The sequence below is a fragment of the Orycteropus afer genome, unplaced genomic scaffold (genome assembly GCF_000298275.1).
Source record: "Orycteropus afer afer isolate SDZICR_OR568_19922 unplaced genomic scaffold, OryAfe1.0 scaffold00410, whole genome shotgun sequence".
NCBI lineage: Eukaryota > Metazoa > Chordata > Mammalia > Tubulidentata > Orycteropodidae > Orycteropus > Orycteropus afer.
Window position 1 is genome coordinate 1,877,848 of NW_006921997.1, and position 20,444 is coordinate 1,898,291.

At 39.5% G+C, this 20,444-nt stretch overlaps 1 protein-coding gene and 1 pseudogene across 1 annotated transcript in view; one reads left to right on the forward strand and one right to left on the reverse strand.

Annotated features, from left to right (window-relative positions):
- SLC44A1 (solute carrier family 44 member 1) overlaps positions 1 to 20,444 on the forward strand; it is a 101,713-nt gene that overhangs the window by 10,229 nt on the left and 71,040 nt on the right. The window contains exon 3 of the mRNA XM_007953760.1: positions 2,000 to 2,142. Coding sequence (XP_007951951.1) covers positions 2,000 to 2,142 — 143 coding nt within the window. The remainder of the gene's footprint in view (positions 1 to 1,999; positions 2,143 to 20,444) is intronic.
- Positions 14,971 to 15,335, reverse strand: LOC103208070 (annotated as a pseudogene).

The window sequence follows — 20,444 nt, forward strand, 5'->3', positions numbered from 1 at the left end:
AGCTCAGGGCAGGAGTGCTTGGAGGGATGGACACTGGGAAGAGGTAACTATGGGGAGGAAGTGGGAGGGGAGCTGTTGCATTGTGGTAAACTGTGGTCAGTGACATGAGACAAAGTATATGTGAACTGCTGTATGGAAAGTAAATTTGCTCTGCAAATCTTCACCCAAATCACAATAAAAATAAATAAATAAATAAATAAATAATAAAAAAAGAAGAACAGCAAGAAGAGGTAACTATAGGGAAGAAGTGGGAAGAGAGCTGTTGCGTTGTGGGGAACTGCAGTCAATGTGATGAAACAAAATGTATATGAACTGTTGTGTGGAAAATAAATTTGAATTTGCTCTGTAAACTTTCAACCAAATCCCAATAAAAATTTAAGGAAAAAAAAAAAGAGTGGGAAATCAGGCCATTTTCTTACAAAATGTAACTTCCAGAAGTTTTTACCGACAGGAATTACACTCTGTACTCTTCCCCATCATCTCCTCTACCTGCACAATAAAAGTAGGGGTATGGGTTCCTTAGAAAAAAGTATTAGTTTGTATTAAAAAAACCCATTGCTGTTGATTCGATTCCAGCTCATAGCGACTCTATAGTAGCGTAGAACTGCCCCATAGGATTCCCAGGCTGTAGTCTCTACAGAAGCAGGCTGCCACATCTTTTCACCACAGAGTGGTTGGTGGGTTTGAACTGACAAGCTTTTGGGGCAGCCAAGTGCTTGACCATTGCACCACTAAGGCACCTTAAATTAAGAACAACTGTTTAAGATAGAGGTCAGCTAATTATTGCCTACAGGCTAGCTGCCTGTTTTTGTAAATAAAGTTTTATTGAAACATAGCCATGCTCATTCATTTATATATTGTCTATGCCTGTTTATCTAGGTAAGTGTATTTAAGGGGGAAATACTTTTCTTTGAAGAAGTATTTACCACCGTTGCCCAAGGTCTATCAGGGTTACTTACCTTCTTGGGTTTCCGAGGTGGTATCACTACGGAAGTAGATTGCCCAGCTTTCCTTCCAAGGAGTGGCTGGTGCCTTCATTAGACACTTTAATAAAGATAACAAAAACTCAACCTTTTAATGACCGGTTTGCAAGACTATGTATTAACTCTAGTCTTTTCACCAACTACAACAAATTTACCAGCAACCATTTGCCTTACTCCCTGTTCTTTTGCCCAGCAGCCTGGTAAGGCTTTTATTGCTTTGTTTTGGTCAAAGCTTAGTTGACTTAGCAAGCCTGGTGCAGTTCCGAAGCATCTAGGGTTTGCCTTTGGCACTGTGATGAAGCATATGCCCATGAAATGAAGTGACCTTTCCGGTACACAGAGCCAGCGCCAGCACCAGCGCCTCACTCTCCGGGAGTCTGCAATTCTAAGAGCATGACAGTGCTTCATGGTGTAATTCTTTGGCTTGTATACAGCTTTATTGCAGGAAGGAAACAAAAGTATAGTGTGCACTGAAGTGATAATGATTCAGAACCCACATACACATTGTTCCTTGATGTTTTTCTCAGTCCTTTGCTGCTGTTCATTTAATAGAACCCCTCCACAAGCTGATAGAGTTCAAGAAAGCAGAGTTTGACTCTGTGTTCTGATCTTTACTGCTTGTGTAGCCGTGGGTACCTTATTTAACCTCTCTGGGCCTCAGTTTCTTCCTGAGAGGATTAGATATAATGTATGGTAAGTGCCTGGTACAGAGCCTGACACAGAGCAGATAGTCAATACAGAGAAGCTGCTATTATTATTATGAAATGCAAGATGATCTTATGATGCCATAGCTTGGTATTTGTTTTGTTATGGTAGTAAATAGTGTTTCCCTGTGGACTTCTTTGTCCTGCTTCTGTGAAATCCAAGGAAAACAGTAGAATAGTGTTTGCAAGAAGGAAAGATGGCTCTTTGTTCCCTTGAACAGACAAAAGAAGCTCATTATCAAATCAAGCAGTGACTGTTGCTATTGAAATGGTTTATTTGTGTATTTTTTTTTTTTTCTGTTTCTTTCCTAGGGATTTATTTGTGGCTTTTCAGTAGCTACAGGTGCAGCGGCGAGACTAGTGTCAGGATACGACAGCTATGGAAATATCTGTGGGCAGAAAAATGCAAAGTTGGAAGCAATACCAAACAGTGGCATGGACCACACCCACCGGAAGTGAGTAGACCCTTGCTGAATGGTGAATACTAACTTTTAAGGGTGGCAGAGAAAATCCGGCTTCTCTTATTGCTATAAAGAATATTATTTGTCTGTGATTCTTCTCGGTGTTTTTTTTTTTTTTTTTTTTAAACCGTACACTTGAATCACTCCTGTTTTTGGTCTACAAATAAATTTCCCAGGAAACAAAATTAGCCGCCATGTTAAAATGGGCTGACTTAAGTTTTGAGTGAATCAAGGCGTGGTTTGAGAGGGTTATTCTCATGCTCTGTTCTTCTTTTAACTTTTAGGTTGTACACTTAGTTTTAACACAGAAAATAATGTAATATTCTTCCTCCTAAGATTATACTTGATGGAAGGCAGGGATGGTAATGGATTTTGAAACCCTGACATTTAAGGAAACATTTTGGAATGCAGCATTTATAAGTAGACATCAATTTCCAATTTTGTAAGAGATACGTTTTATTTGACTTTAAAATTTGAGTTTCCAATGTTTATCTTTTGGATTTTATGAAATTCCTGACTTAATCACCCTTTTCTTCAAGAGAGCTATTATTTTATTTTTAAAGTCTTGGGGAAAATATATTTCCTCTAACATATTTAATGTATGATACTAATATATTTGTTTAAACTGTACGTTTATGCCCCTGTACACTTACTAGACATTTCAAGTATCTAGGTAGGTCTCCAGAATTAACAAAACTAATTTTAAGGTAACAGGTTAACTAATTCAATTACTACACTTTATAGGAAAAGACTAAGTGGATAAAAATATGTTTTCAGTTTATAGTTCTATTATGAGGTGTTTTCCAAAAAGGCTGTATGTAATACTATTTATTATTGCATAAATCTGTTGGTTAAATCTGGGTCCCTACTGGAAGAATAGGATTAATTTGATAATTTCAGAAACTTGCAGAAACCCAAATAGTTAATCGTTTCTCAAAGATATTTCTTCTTTAAATGAAAGGGAGATGATGCAGTTCGAGTACTTAAGGATTTAAATGGTAATAATGAATATATGTATAGCATGTCATAGTAAAAATCAGGAAAGGTATATCTTTTCACCATACTTACTCAATCTATATGCTGAGCAAATAATCCGAGAAGCTGACCTGTAGGAGGAAAAAGATGGCATCACCATTGGAGGAAGACTCATTAACAACCTGCAATATGCAGATGACACAACCTTGCTTGCTGAAACCAAAGAGGACTTGAAGTACTTACTGATGAAGATCAAAGATACATACACCCTTCAATATGGATTATATCCTAACATAAAGAAAACACAAATCCTCAGAATTAGACCAATAAGCAGTATCATGATAAATGGAGAAAAGATTGAAGTTGTCAAGGACTTCATTTCACTTGGATCCACAATCAATGCCCGTGGAAGCTGCAGTCATAAAATCAAACGATGTAGCATTGGGCAAAACTTCTGCAAAAGACCTCTTTAAAGTGTTTAGGGCAAAGATACCACTTTGAAGACTAAGGTGAGCCTGACCCAAGCCATGGTATTTTCAGTAGGCTCATATGCCTGTGAAAGCTGGACAGTGAATAAGAAAGAGTGCAAAGAATTGATGCATTCGAGTTGTGGTGTTGGCTGAAGAGTACTGAATATATCATGGACCGCTAGAAGAACAAACAGCTCTGTCTTGGAAGACGTACAACCTTCGAATGCTCCTTTGAAGTGAGGATGGTAAGACTTCATCTCTCATCCTTTGGTTATGTTATCCAGAGGGCTCATTCCCTGGAGAAGGACATCAAAAGGGTCAGTGAAGAACAGGAAGGCCTTCAATAAGCTGGATTGACACTGGCTGCAACAATGAGCTCAGGCATGGCAACAATATGAGGATGGTGGCTGACTGGGTAGTGTTTTGTTCTGTTGTGCACAGGGTCACTGTGGATCAGAACTGACTCGGTGGCACCTAACAACAACAGTATGCCGAGTAAACAGCCCTGGGATACCATGGTGAGATACATGTAGCAGAGGCTGGGAGAGATGGCGGTGGTCTTCTCAAAGCCACATGACTGGAGGGCAGTGGAACAGCTCGTGCATACAGTGACTTTTTCTCTTCCTGCATCCCTTGACGGATGTGAACATTGGAATCTAAGAGAGTAATTTGGAGGATTGTTTCATTTACTCTTCACGATTGTCTCATGAAGTTAACACAAATTTTAGATGTGGATTGTTTCTTGTGACAGTAGCACCCATATATTTTGTTTGTTTTTGCATAGTTTCTTGTGTCAGGAATACCTATATCTTTTTGTTTGCTTGTTTATGTGGTTTTTTTTTAACTTTATTTTGAAATAATTTTAGATTGATACAGAGGTTGTAAGAATAACACAGAGAGTGCCACAGTTTTTCCTTTTGTTTTTGATTTTGTACATTGTATCCATACTTTCAAATATTGTTTGACTCTTCACTGCTGATGACATGTACCAAACATAAATATTATCATTTAGATAACTGAGAAGAGGAAAAGGCCTATCCTCTCAGGTCTACGGCTCACATGAGATGGTGATCATTTTTATGGCTTCCTCCATAACTTGATGATGATACCAAGCATATTGTTACCATAAGAGTTGTGTAAATACCACACTTAATCTTATGGTGCTTCATTTGGTCAATTTGTAATTTCAGTGGAGTAGATTTCAAATCCTTGGGTTCCTGCATTGACATTTTGGCTTCTTGCAAAGACAGCCAGCTTATTATTCCAAATAAATGATCACTTTTCCCTGAAATATATGCTATATTTAATATAGTTGGGGCCATTTATGTATAAATCAAACCAAAACCAAACTCACGACTATAGAGTTAATTTTGACTCATAGTGACACCTGTTAGGTTTCTGAGGTGGTAAATCTTTACAGAAGTAGGTCACCCAGTCTTCGTTCCGTGGTGTGGCTGGTGGATTTGAACTGCCAGCCTTCTGGTTAGCAGTCAGATGCCTCAGGCACTATGCCGCCAGAGCTCCTTTCATTTATGTAGCTTTAGGGAAAACAGTTTCCAAAGTATAGCTATTTCTTGGTACAGGTATCCATGTTTAAAGTTTATTTTTGATTTCTACTTCATCTTCTCTGTGTATTAAGGCCTTTTTATTTCTGGCCTATCTTAGTATTTCTGGTATGTTTGTTGAACATACCTTACTCAGGTAAGTCTATAATACTCAGAATTGGAAGGAGACGGGCAGTCTGGAGTCTTCGATCTGTCTCCTCTGTCTTTACCTGTGTTTCTGCTGGGTGCATTAGTTCCCACCTTTTATACTTATTCCTCGTACATCTTTGGCTTATGATGAGCCCAGGCCCTTCTGTAGCCTCAGGATATTTCTGCACCTGTTTTGTATGCTGTGACCTCAGTCTGATCTCGGTCTCCTTTTCCGGTCCTTTTTCCTCAGCACCTGCTGTAGTATCTAGTACTTACTAGCACTTCCATACATTTTTGATGAACGAGTCAACAAAGGAGTTCTTTAAGATCTTGAGTACAGCTACCTCTATCTTGCCCTTATAAGTATTGTTTCCTCTATCAGACAGAAAAATTCCTCCCATTCTTCACGGGGCTAAATTTTAGTCATCTTTCAGTTCTCAGTATAAATGCCACTTCCCAGAGAGATCTTTGATCTCACACTTTAAATATTTTTATATGCTCTCTCATCATATCCTGTAATACATATAATTATACATTTACTGTGTGATTATTTGTTAAATATGTGTCCCTAAGTTTCATGAGAGAAGAAATGAGTTCTGTTTGGTTCACTGCTATATCCTTAGTACCTAGCTCAATGCCCAGAGTGTAATAATAATAGTAAACCCAAACTCACTGCATCGGGTTGATTCTGACTCATAGTGACCCCATTGAGTTTCTGGAATAAAGTCTGCGGTGGAGATGGCAGGAATTGAACCCGGGGCCTCACACAGGCACTCATACATGTTTGTTGAATAGGTAAATAAATTTACCTATATTTAAATTTACCTATTTACCTATATTTACTAAATATAGTATGTTCTTGGAGCTCTGGTAGCATAGTGCCTAAGGCACTTGACTGCTAACCAGAAGGCTGGCAGTTCAAACCCACCAGCCGCTCCTCAGAAGGAAGGTTGGGCAATCTACTTCCGTAGTGATACCACTTCAGAAACCCAAGGAGGGGTCACTATGAGTCGGGTCCGACTCAGTGGCACATAACAACCACAGCAGAGTGTGTTCTAAGAGGTGAATTACTGAGGCTGGGTGATCTGAACATTTTAACATCATCAGTGAATATTAAAGGAGCTCTATGGGTAGAATGGTTAACACCTGACTGCTAACCAACCGAAAAGTCAGGATTCAAATCCACCAGAATCTCTGGGGGAGAAAAGACTGGGTGCCTGCTCCCATAAAGATTACAGCCTAGGAGACCCTGTGGGGCAGTTCTATTCTGTCCTATATGGTTGCTGTGTCCAAATGAGTTGGAAGTGACTCAAGGACACACAACATCAGGAACAACAATGCATATTATTGAGTGGCTTTCCATAAAGGCTTTTCCATTTATATCGCTACTAACAGTGTCTGAGATTGCTTTATTTTTGTTAGTATTATTAGTTTCTATTTTTTAGTAACTTGATAGACCAAAATAAAAAAAAAGGTGTTTTATGGTTTTAATTTGCATTCCTTTGATTATTAATGAGTATGAACCATCTGCCCACCCCTCACACGTTTACTAGTCTTTCATGAAGATTGTTGTGCCAGCATATCTATTCTTGGTCGTTTTATCCCTAATCTGCTTCATCCTTTACACTGTGATAGGATTAGGTTCTTTGAAACACAGCTGCTATTTCCTCATTTCCCTGCTCAAGAGTCTTTCCTTTGGTGGTGTTGCTTATAGTGTCAAAGATAACCCCCTGCCCTGCTACCCCAGGCCTCTCATGAGCTGGTCCCATGCTCCCTATTCAGTCTTCTCTGACTGTTCCTCAGTGTCGTGTTGTCCGTGATACTCAGTTGATCCTACCTCTGCACTCTTCCTTCGACCTCTCTTCCGGTCTGAATTCTTGAAAGACTCAAGATGGTTCTCATAACTAACCTCTTCATGAAATGTTTCAAAACTAACTAGTGAGCTTCCTTTAATTTAATTGTATTCTAATTATATTGTATCTATTTCTCTTCTGTCTATTTTAATTATCAGTTGTTAGGTAACAATTACATTTAATGGCTTAAAGCAATGCAAGTGTTATCTCCCAGTTTCTGTGGAACAGGAATGTGGTGTGGCTCACCTGTGTGTTCTCCTTCAGGCATTCTCACAAGGCTGAAGATAAGGTGTTGGCTACATCTGGGGTCTTATCTGAGATTCAGCTGGGGAAAGATCCCCTTTGAAGCATATGTGGTTGTTGGCAACATTCAGTTCCTTGAGGGTTGTTGGACTGGGGGCCTTAGTTTCTTGCTGGCTTTTGGCCAGAGATAACTCTCAGGTCTTGATATGTTGCCCTTCCATATGGCTGCTTACTTCATCAAAGCTAGCAGGGGAGAGCGTCAATAGAATAAGCCAGCAAGGGGATGTCATGGTCTTTGTAAAGTAATCATAGAAATAGCATCCCATCATCTTTGCCATGTTCTGCAGGTTAGAAGCAAGTCACAGGTCTCACACAAACACCGAAAGAGAGGATTACACGAGAGCACAAATACTAGGAGTTGGGATTTTGGAGCATCCAAGAGTCTTTTGGCTTCGCTGCCCACCTCTGTCTCCTTGGAGCATGTTTTTTATAACTCAAATTTGAGTACCCAAGAATTGCCTAATAAGGGCTTGCTGGATTGCATTAAAATAAGGGGAACGTCCGGAGAGAAATGGGAGTGAGAACACTGCTGGTCTGTTTCAATCGATGTTTAAGATGTAAAGTTGATTATAATAATTTTATTAGTGATAAAGAAAAGACAGTAAGTGTTTTTTTATTCCAATTACAATGTGCTCTTTTTCTCCAAGTCATGTTTTTGACCTGAGAGTGTGTTTACTCTTGTAATAAGGACGTATAGGAAAATGGAAGACAGAATTGTATGAGGTACAGGAAGGACTCCACGTTCAAATGGATTGTGTTCTCAGAGCTGATTTTTAAGTTGGATGTTTGAGATTTCTACATAGAAATGATGCTGTAAATAAGGTTCTGTTGCTGGGTCAACTCAGAAAAGCCTGTCTGTTGTAGAACTATGAAGTGCCAGATGTGAATGGGGTCTTTTTTTTTTCCTTCTTCAAAGTGCATTAATTTGTGATTATGCAAGAAATAGTTGAATACAATTGTCATTTAAAAAATAATCACTCCTTAAAGGTAGAACTCAAAAGCCACCTGACCACCACCCTCCAACCTCAATCCCTACCCCCGAGTAACGGATGATGTTCTTGCCTTGATGTATATCCTCTGAGGCCTGAAAGGGGTCTTTAAACTTACCCGGTGCACAGTCCCCTTAAAGCATCTCATCAAATACTTTTGAGGGCCAGCTGAGGCCTGGAGACTTACCTAGCCCATCGCTGTGTTGTGGTGGTGATGATTCTGTAGAACATAGGTAGGCTTAGAACCAGTTTTGTTTGTTTGTTTTTGGTGTGTGTCTGAGGTAGTGAGAGTGGTATTACAAATAGTCACTGACATATGACTGACTTGAGTTACCGTGAACCACCGTGAACCACACTATAGCTATCCTTTCTTTTTCGGTCCCTCTTCTTGTTAGTAATAAATACTACATACGGGGAGCTCTGGTGGCCTAGTGCCTAAGGCATTTGACTACTAATCAGAAGGCTGGCGGTTCAAACCCACCAGCCACTCCTCGGAAGGAAGGTTGGGCAATCTACTTCCGTAGTGATGCTGCCTCAGAAACCCAAGAAGGGGTCACTATGAGTCGGGTTCAGCTTGGCAGCAGTGCATCGTGTTGTTGCCTTACTGTGTACAGTGTTGTGGTTCAGAATTTCCTGGTGGTGTCATTCTCAGATGTTTGCTCACTGACAGATTAAAGATCAGATTTATAAATATACTGATAAGAAAAGGCAATGCAGTCATGTGTCTCTTAATGTCCATGGTACATTCAGTGAAGTAAAAGATGTTTCGTGATTTGGGCATTGAGTGCCCACCATGTTGTTGCTGGTCCTGCTTTCTCTTTAAGCATCTCCGACAAGCTTCATACCTTAGCAGTGATCATCAGCGTGCCAAGAGGGATGCAGTTTGGTCCACGATCCACATCGTTAGCAGTTTCTCCGTATCTGATACAGGTCCCTCTCACATTTTTGTTAGCCTTGCAGCTTTCGGTGGAGCTGATCCTTCCACAGTTTGGAGAATTTTTCCTTTGTTTTTGAGGATCGTCATGATGGTTGAGGGTGACATGCCTAAATTGTGAGCAACAGCGTTCACTGATTTCCCACCTTCATGTTGTTTAATAACCTTTGGTTTCACTGACGGATCAGTACTCTTCTTTTGCTTCTTGCTGCTGATATTACTAGCACTGATTTTGCTGCATTTGAGAGCCATGATGCACCTCATGGTGATATTTTCAAAAGAACATTAAAACACTCAAGAGACGCGTGATTCACGATGTTGGATGCTGCAGCCTGCAAGTTGAAGAGTCCTAAGTGAGTTGATGAGGGCGAGTACCATCAGGACTAGCACTTGGTTCCCTGTGCCCAGCCTCGTGGTCTCTGTGCTTTATAAGCGCCACCTCCGGCAAACTGCACAGGGGTTCGTTTCCCACCTTTGTCTCTTTTGGGGCCTCTTCTTCATAGCATTTAAAGATAAAAGAAACTTTTATTAAAACATGGAGAGAAGAAGAGGCAGGTTATATAAATAAAGTTAAAACCAAAGAACCCTTGAAAGGAACCAAAGTGCCTGTGGAATCTGTCTGTGAGGGCTTTGAGTCATTGGAAGAGCATGAAGTAGACTGATAAACAGTATTGTCATTTCAGGTTTGCATGTTTTACAATTTGCATGTTTTAAATGTTTACTAAGAAACGTAGCTTCCAACTGGCAATGTTAGTTCTCAGTAAGATAACTTACCATTTTAATAGACACTGGTTTCATTTTAAAGAGACTCTGTTTTTATTAGCTCTCCGAGGATATAGAATAGGACTTTCGTGCCCACCAATCCCCTTCTCTAAGCTCAGCGCTTTACGGGATTACTATCTTTGTTTCAGTCTACCCCCTGATTTCTAATTAGCCCATTAATTTATGCAGAGGCTTATTTGGGAGTAGGTAGTGATATTGCACAAGATGAAGAACGTGTTCAGTCTTTAGACTACTCCTGAGAAGTGGCAAAGCTTTCTGGGTCTACAGCATGCTATTTTAGGAAGACCATTTTTCTTTAAATAGACAATGTGTAAAGAGTTATCAAATCTTGTTGACTGCATACCTGTCCCTGTTTGAAAAAGAACCAGAAAAATTTGCTAAAATACTAGTTTCTGAGAGTGCTTTTATCAACTACATACATTTTTTCATGTTTATGTGACAGAACTTAATTTTTCTTCCTTTCCCTCACTTATGTAAGTTGCTGTTTACAGAATGATTATCCTTCATTATTCTTGAAAATTAGTAATACTTTGTAGAATACATTTGGGAAAGATTCTATTTATTATTTTATTTAGCCGTCAGCAAACATTTATTGGAAACCTAATATGTGCTAGGTTAGGAGTAATAGGAAACAGCCTAAATGGCCCAAAATAGAGGATTGGTTAAGTTCCTTCATTCCTTCATCATTTACCCACCCATGAGGTACATTTCCTGGCCACCTTCCAGGGGGTAGGCATTGGAGATTATATCCTTGAGTTTAGAATGGGAAATCCACTGTGCCAATACTTCAGTTTTACAGAGTGTTCTACTCACTTGCTCTTGAGGTATTTTTAGGAGAAGCCCAGTCGACTACCTACTTGTTCCTTAACTTAGGGGTATGTGTGAATAAATGAGATACTTTAAGCTTTTGATGATTTTGCTTTTATTTGAGGAAAATAACTCTTCTCCCTGCCTCCTGTCAAATACTCTCTGACTGTATCATTAATGTATCATCTTTTCTAGTTTAGATCAACTCAGAAAACAGGCTACATAGATAACTCCAAACCATAGCCAAAGAGTTGATTTCAACTCATAGCAACCCTATAGGATTGAGTAGAACTGCTCCATTGGGTTTCCAAGGCTGCAGCCTTTAGGAAGCAGAAGGCCGCATTTTTCTTCTACAAAGTGGCTAGTGATTTTGAGTCACCAACTTCTGGTTAGCAGCCAAGTGCTTAACCACTTAATTCCTTGCTAGATAGATACTTCACTTGAATTTGTATTTGTATTTGTAGATTCATTTTCCCATGAGTAGTTAGAAACAGTAACATTTATGACATTCTAAATGAAAACTTACTGTATTATTTATACTCTTTTAAAAAAACAACCCTTCATTTATCTCACAAGGAAAGTGTTAGAAGTTGTAAAAATGGTGACTAAACTAATAGAAGGCCAGATTTATGGCAGCATCTTTGGAAAGATTTCTTGCCATATTTCTTGACTGTGACTGCTGCTAGCATTAGTATTTTAATTATTTTGAAGGTAACAACTAGTGTTTCTCATATAGTTCTATCTCTAGGATAATACTTAACTCTGCATAATACTGCTAGCAGTTTGAAAGAAGAGATCCAACTGCATTGCCTTAGAAAATGCAGGTGTTGAAATTCAAATTGTTGTTTTGCAAATTTCAAATAGGAATGTGAAAAACCACTTAGATGGCTTTTCTTAGAATTAGATGACATGTAGGTACCTCTTGAATTACGGACCATCTAAAGAATAGATTTGATGCATTGAACACCAATGACCGAAATCCAGAAGAAAGAAAACCAGAAGAATTGATGGTCTTCAAGACCATCATCCGTGAAGAAAGCAAGAAGTCATTGAAAGTCCAAGAAAGAAAGAAAAGACCAGAATGGATGTCAGAAGAGACTCTAAAGCTTGCCCTTGAGTGAAGAGTAGCTAAAGCAAATGGAAGAAATGACAAGATAAAAGAGCTGAACCGAAGATTTCAAAGAGCAGCTCGAGCAGACAAAGCCAATTACTATGAGGAAATATGCAGAGACCTGGAGTTAGAAAACCAAAAGGGAAGAACACACTCGGCATTTCTCAAGCTGAAAGAACTGAGGGAAAAATTTAAGCCTCGAGTTGCAATATTGAAAGATTCTATGGGCAAACTATTGAATGACCCAAGAAGCATCAAAAGAAGATGGAAGGAATACACAGAGTCACTGTACCAAAAAGAACTGCTCGATCTTCATCCATTTCAGGAGGTGACATATGTTCAAGAACCAGTGGTATTGAGGGAAGAAGTCAAAGCTGCACTGAGGGAATTGGTGAAGAACAAGGCTCCAGGAATTGACAGAATACCTGTTGAGATGTTTCAACATATGGACCATATTTGTACCCATTTCCAAGAAAGGTGATCCCACAGAATGTGGAAATTGTAGAACAATATCATTAATATCACATGCAAGTAAAATCTTACTGAAGATAATTCAAAAATGGTTGCAGCAGTATATTGACAGAGAATTTCCAGAGGTACAGGCTGGATTCAAAAGGGGACGTGGAACGAAGGATATCATTGCTGATGTCAGATGAATCTTGGCTCAAAGTAAAGAATACCAGAAAGATGCTTACTTGTGTTTTATTGCGTATGCAAAAGCATTTGATTGTGTGGATCATAACAAATTGTGGATAACATTGAGAACAATGCGAATTCCAGAACACTTAATTTTACTCATGAGGAACCTGTACATTGACCAGGAGGCTGTTGTTCAAACAAAAAGGGAACCCTGCATGGTTTAAAATCAAGAAGGGAGTGTGTCAGGGTTGTATTCTTTCTCCAAACTTATTCAATCTGAATTCTGAGCAAATAATCCGAGAAGCTGGACTTATGAAGAAGAACGTGGCATCAGGATTGGAGGAGGAATCATTAACAACCTGTGATATGCTGATGACACAACTTTGCTTGCTGAAAGTGAGGATGACTTGAAGTACTTACTGATGAAGATTGAAGAATACAGTCTGCAATATGGATTTCATCTCAATATAAAGGAAACAAAAATCCTCACAACTGGACCTATAAGCAGCATCAGATAAATGGAGAAAAGATTGAAATTGTCAAAGATGTCACATTGCTTGGTTCTACAATGATGCCAATGGAAGCAGCAGTCAGGACATCAGATGACGGTATAGCACTGGGCAAATCAGCTGCAAAGAACCTCTTCCAAGTGCTGAAGAGCAAAGATGTCTCCTTCAGGACTAAGGTGCGCCTGACACAAGCCATGGTATTTTCAGTTGCCTCATATGCATGTGAGAGCTGGGCAATGAATAAGGAACACTGAAGAAGAGTTGATGCTTTTGAGCTGTGGTGTTGGCAAAGAGTGCTGAAAGTACTGTGGACTGCTAAAAGAACTAACAGGTCTATCCTGGAGGAAGTGCGGCCAGAATGCTCCTTGGAGGCAAGAATGGCCAGACTTCGTCTCAACTACTTTGGGCACATTGTCAGAAGGGACCATTCCCTGGAGAAGGATGTCATGCTTGGTAGGGTGGAGGGTCGACGGAAAAGGGGAAGGCCCTCAACGAGGTGGATTGACGCGGTGGTGGCAGCGATGGGCTCAAGTATGGGAAGAATCATGGAGCTGGCTCAGGACTGGGTGGTGTTTCGATCTGCTGTGCATAGGGTCGCTATGAGTCGGAGATGACTCGATGGCACTTACCAGCAACAACAACAACAACAGGCAGGGATAAAACCCCATTGCCATTGAGTTGATTCTAACTCATAGTGACCCTCATTGGGTTTCCAAGGCTGTAAATATTTACAGAAGTGGATAGCCTCATTTTCCTCCCATGTAGTAGCTAGTGGGTTTGAATCACTGACCGTCTGGTTGGCAGCCAAAGGCTTTACCCACTATGGCACCAGAGCTCCTGAGACAGGGATAGGAGGATTAATTTCCCTCCATGTTATTTGTCTGGGTGTGTATATATGTAATCAAAAAGTTGATGGACATGTTTAATCCATAGTCTCGCTATTTGGATTGATTCCAGGTTAACCTTAGCTGTAAAGATTAAAAAAAGCTTTTGTCATCATGCATGAGCACATAGATGTGACCTTTGAAGTATGGTTTAGGCGATTGTTAACTGCTTCAGCTATCAATTTTATAGTCATCGGTTGCCACCTATTTATGTTTAGTTAGTACAAGAGCTGAGGGCAACTGAGAAGTTGGAGGGCACAGAGTCCACATGAGAATATCTTCATCTCTCTCTCTCTCTCTCTCTTTTTTTCCCCTAGTGGACCACATTTTATTTCTGTAGGAAGAAAAAAGGGGAACACATAATAGTTTTGATCAAGAATATATGTAATCAAAACACAGAAATAATACAAATGCCCCCAGAAAGTTGTGTCTTTATTGACACCGACATTTCTCCACAAGACAAGAACCTCAAAAGAAGTCACTTGCTTTGCTTTGAATGAATTAGGAGTCCCCCTGTTTGGATTTCTGAATCTTTCTCTTTGAGGAAAAGCACCAGATAAAATTGTCACATTTTTAAAATAAAATAGTGGCTACCTGAAGCTCCCATCTTCACACCCTCCTCTATCTGGTCAATGTCAGATCATCATCAGTTCCCTTAAAGTCACCCTGCACTTGTGTTTTGGTATCACTACATTGAGAAATCAAATTTTCAAGGAAGAGAACAATTGTATTGTAAAGGAGTGAGTGGAGTCCAAGTGAAGCCTTTGCTGGTTTTCTGTTCAGTCCACACTGCAGAGGTACAAGGATAGCCACCTTTTCGGTTCCCAAGTTTTATTCAAGGTTTATACAAAATATTCCAGAGAAGTGAGTTTTAATCCTCATCATCTTCCTCCTCTTTATCCTGGTTAGTCAGGAAGTAACGTAATTCATAACTTTGCTGTTAGCAGCTACATGCAACAAATCACGTAGACTATTTTTCAAATATTTTTTGGTGAGAGATTTCATACCCTTTTGGCAAAAGCCTCGCTGGAGGTTACAGTAATCTTGCTCTTGCTTCTTTCACTGGTTACAACCCCACCACCGAGATTACCAGCTTTCCAAATTAACTTTGATTGTTTTTTGAAGAAACTGCTCTAAATTGGCAGCATCCATGATTCTATCTTCTACATGATGGATGAAGTCAAGGGTGAACTTTTTTTCATCCCCTTTTGCTACAAGCTTTTTCACAGATGTCATGGCGGCAGCAGAGGCAGAACGCAAGAGTATTCTCATTTCTGGCATTAGCTGCAAGCTTCAAGGTCCTCAAGACCACCCTTACTTCTCACATCATTTGCAAGTTCAGAGTTCCTCAAGGCCATCCTTAGATTCCATAGTCAGCTAGAAAGACTCTTGGAACTTTTATACTCATGGTTACAGTTTATTACAGGGAAAGGTTATAGATTAAGATCAGCCAAGGAAAGAAGTGCATTAGGTGCAGTCCAGGGAAATACCGAATAGGGAACGTCCATTGTCTTCTCTTCATGGAGTCAGGACAAGCTACTCCCTTGTATCCATATGTAATAATACATGTGGAGCATTGCCAACCAGGGAAGCTCACCCAAAGCTCGAGCCTTGGTCGTCAAAGGTTCTTTTTTTGATTCCATTATGTAGGTGTGATTGATAGCCCGTATGACTTGTCTCTGTCTCCAGTCTTCAGCCCCTTAGATCCCAGCTGATAACCTCATGACCTGAAGCCCCTGCCCTGTATCACTTTGTTGGTCTTCTGGTGTGGCCAGCACCAAACTTAAATATAATCTATTGTGGTCACTCCCACCCTAAATCACAGCATGACTCAAGGCATCCAGATAAATAACCAAACCAAAAAGTAAACCCATTGCCACTGAGTCAATTCCAACTGATAGTCATCCTACAGGACAGAATAGAATTGCCCTGTAGGGTTTCCAAGCTGTAAATCTTTACAGAAGCCGATTGCCTCATCTTTCTCCTGCAGAGTGGCTGGTGGGTTTGAACCACTGGCCTTTTGGTTAGCAGTTGAATGCTTTAACTACTATGCCATCACAGCTCCCTCCAGATAACTAAAGACACTCCTATTAGGCTTAGAGATTATTGCCTAGGACCCAAGGGCAAAGACCTCTTTTTGGATAAGGTTCAATTCTTTACTCTGAAATGAGGCTCTTTAGATGAAATTGGATTTTGTAAAGTGCATTTCCATGATGTAATTTAAAATACCTTCTTTTTAGAGTTTCATTGAGGCATAGCTTACATATGGTAAAATTACCCATTTTAATACAGTTTGGGTTTTGGCAAATGTGTATATATAGTCATGCATCGTCCGTCACAATCCATACTTCTTTTACCCCCCAAATTAGCTTGTGACTCTTTGCATTCAATCCCTGCCCCTAGTCTCATCTCCAAGTGATCATTGATCTGCTTTTTTCACTACCCTATAGTTTTTCTCTTTCCAGAATTTCATATACATGGAATTACACAGTATGTAGCATGCATCTGGCTTTATTTCTTATAGTGTCGTAATGTTATAGAGATTCATCCTGCAGAGTACAAAGATTTTAGCTTTTCCACATCCTTATTATTATTTGGTATTATAAGTCTTTACTTTTAGCTATTCTAGTGAGTGTGTAAAAAAAGAGCCCTGGTGATATACTGGTTAAAGCACTCAGCTACTGTCCTGGTTCCCTAGTGCTGCTCTGACAGGAATGTACCACAAATGGGATGGCCTTAACAAACAGGAGTTTATTCTTACAATTTGGAGGCTTTAAGTCCAAGTTCAAAGTGCCAGGCTCTAGCGGCTGGGTGAAAGCCCCTCAACTTTGGGCTTCAGCTCTGCCTCCTGCTCCCGGCCCACGGAAGCTGGAGGCTTTTCTTCACTCAGCTGCTGGTTGCTGAGGCTGACAAGCCCAATGTTGACAAGTAATAAGGCACAGCCCCAATATTACCAAACCACACAGCAGGCCATTAATTCAAGTCTGTTAAAAGTCCCTAGATCGGCAGAGCATGGCAGGCTGCTGAACAACAACTCAGCTACATGGAGGGTTCAGGTGTGCTATAAGCTACAGACTGTTCCCCAAGGCTTCTCCTTATGTACAGGAAGCAGACCACATCCCTGAGGCAGCTACTCAGCTGCTCACAGTAGATTCTACATGGAGTTGATCACCAGTCCCATCTTGAGGAATACTACATCCAGCTGCCCAGCCACTCCACCGGGCCCAGCCAAGTTGACACACAAACTTAACTACCACAGCTGCTAACAAAAAAGTTTGGCAGTTTGAACCCACCAGCTACTTGGGGGCTTAGGGAGAGATGTGGCAGTCTGCTTCCTTAAAGATGTACGGCCTTGGAAGTCCTGTGGGGGCAGTTCACTGTCTTACAGGGTCAGTGTGAGCCAACCTGATGAAAGTCGGGTTTTGTTGTTTGGTTAGTAGGTGTGTAGTGATCGCTTTGTGATTCTGATTTGCACATTTGGGAGCTCTGGTAGCATAGTGGCTAAGACACTTGCCTGCTAACCAGACGGCTGGCGGTTCAAACCCACCAGCCACTCCTCGGAAGGAAGGTTGGGCAATACTACTTCCGTAGTGATACTGCCTTGGAAACCCAAGGAGGGGTGGCTATGAGTCGGGTTTGACTCGATGGCACATAACAACAACAACAACAACGACTAATGACCAATATCTTTTTAAGTAGTTGCTGACCATCTTCTTTTGTGAAATATTTATTCAAATCCTTTGCACATTAAAAGAATGGTTTGTTTGTACTCGGTTACAAGAGTTTTATTTATTCTGGATACAAGATCTTTTTGCAGTACATGTTTTGCAGATATTTTCTCTTAATCTGTGTTTTAAGCTTTCATTTTCTTAATTGTATCTTTCAATGAGCTAGTTTTTACTTTTCATAAAGTCTAATTTATATACTTTTTTTCCTGTCATGGTTCATGTCTTTTGAATTCTAAGAAATTATTGACCCCCTTTGGGCCACAAAGGTTTTTCTTCTGTTTCCTTGTCGAAGTCTTTTTATCTAGCCCTTATGGTTATATCTATGATTGATTTTGATTTAATGTTCGGGGGTGTTGTGAAGAAAGGTCATGGTTCATCTTCCTTTTTTCCTGCAAAGAGTCCAGTTATTCCAGCCAGCATTGGCTGGAAAGACTGCCCTTTCTTCATTGAATTACTGTGACACTTATTTCAAAAGTAGGGAATTTTATTTTAAATCTGAAGGCATGAATGGAAGCCGGTGAATTTCTAGTAATGGTAAGTATCAACATTGTTGAAGAAATAGAAACATCCTACCTAAAATTACACAAAACAATGATACTGTCTTTTGAATGGATTGTTTTAAATAACTAGTTGTAACAAATCATAGTAGAATATGTATAAGTCATCTGAAAGAAAAGTAATACTACTTGCTAATGACAAGGGGCCATAACCTGGAATATTTAGGGAATTTGAAAATGAGATTTCAAATCGTGGCTGATAAAACATATGCCTAACTGAAATGAATCAGTAATTTATTTCATTCTGTAGACTGAAAATATAATGAAAAAGATCGCACATGACCTATTAAAAATAAAATCTAATGAGATATAGGACCAAATGCAGAGAATTATAATACTTTAATAGAAAGAATAGAAAATAAATAGGTATATATTCTACTCCTAGTTGAGCAGTCTTAATATAGATAATAAAGATGACTTTACTAACAACGTTAATTTATAGATTTAATACATTGAAGATCCCAATAGAGTGTTGAACTTGATTGATTGTGTTAACCATGGAATAAAGGGGCAGGCAAGAATTTCAGAGGGAAGATGTTTTAAAAAATTATTCGCAATTCCAAAATACTGTGAGAGGACTAGAATTAGATGCATATAAAGCAGTTAAATAGGGTTAAGAGATCAGGAGCCACACAATAGAAGTGAAAAAGAGATTGGACTAGAAACAAGGCTAAGTGTAGTTAATGAAGTTGAGTGCCAAATTAGCTGTGAACTTTCTGGCTCTGGAGGCAGAAAGGGAAATTCAGTGGGTTTCACCAAGGCTTGCAAGTTGAGAAGCCTCTAGGCAGACACTATAAATCACGTTAGTGTGCTGGTGGGTTGAAAACAACAGGGAACGTTGGACACATTAAACTTTGTGTGTGTGTGCCCCATTTAAAGGAGACAGCTGCTACTCTCTTTTAGCTGATTTATCACCTGGGGACTGATGGGCCTGATGATGTTGATTTTCAAGTAAAGCCAGAAGTCTGTGTAGGGGGAGGCTTTAGGGGAACACACATCATCTGTCAATCTTCTGAATTTCAAATATTGGCCAAACAATACACAGAGGCAAGAGAGGTCTGAGAAAGGATTGTGTGTGTCTGTGGTTGTCATTGTCTACTGATTATGTGCCTTAAAGCAGAACAAAAGGAGTTTTGCCCTTTTACCCCAACACTCATTCCAAAATACATGAAAAAGACTACCTTTTAATGTAGGTTAGAAACAATGAACAGTAAAGAGATAGCAGAAATAAACTGACAGTGACTTAATATATGAGAAACCAAGTAAAGTAAAAATTGTGAAAGCAATCAGTATTTAATAAAAGCCATTGAGGTTGAATGATAATATGAAGAAAAATACATCTGAATCTATCTTAATCTCATACCATACCAAATAAATTCCAGAGGAGGTAAATATTTTTAAATGGAATACTGTCCTTATCTTTGGTATGAAGAAGAGATCATATTTATATATATATATATATATATATATATATATATATATATATATATATACACACACACACACACACACACACACACACATACATACATATATAACATACATATATATATATATATATCATATATGGTGTTAAAGAAATTAATAAACATGCCAAGGCAGGCATGTCTGATTATCAGAAAATTTGATTCTGTGATGTAATGATAAAAGCAATGCACTGGGAACAATATTTGTGGCTATTGTATGATGGATACAGTTCATTATATAATTGGGATGTATCTGGAAGAGTAGATACAGTGAACATAACAAAAGGACAGTTCACACCAGAGAAAAGAACAGTAAGTTTGGCCTGAAGATGATCATTTGTAAGATGAGGCTCCCAGTAGTACCTACTTCCTGGGGTGTTACAGAAGATACAGCAGATACGTGTGCTCTTCAGCACAGTGCCTGGTGCCATAAATGTTAACTGCTATTTATTATTAGCTTACTGGTATCCTCTTCCAAATCAGCTTTCAGAGCACTTCCTGAAGTTCCTTCCTTTTAACCTAGGCGAGCAGGACAGGTGTTTTCACAGACTCCACGTCTGTGTCGTTTAGGAAGCCCTTGCCCATATTCTGTCT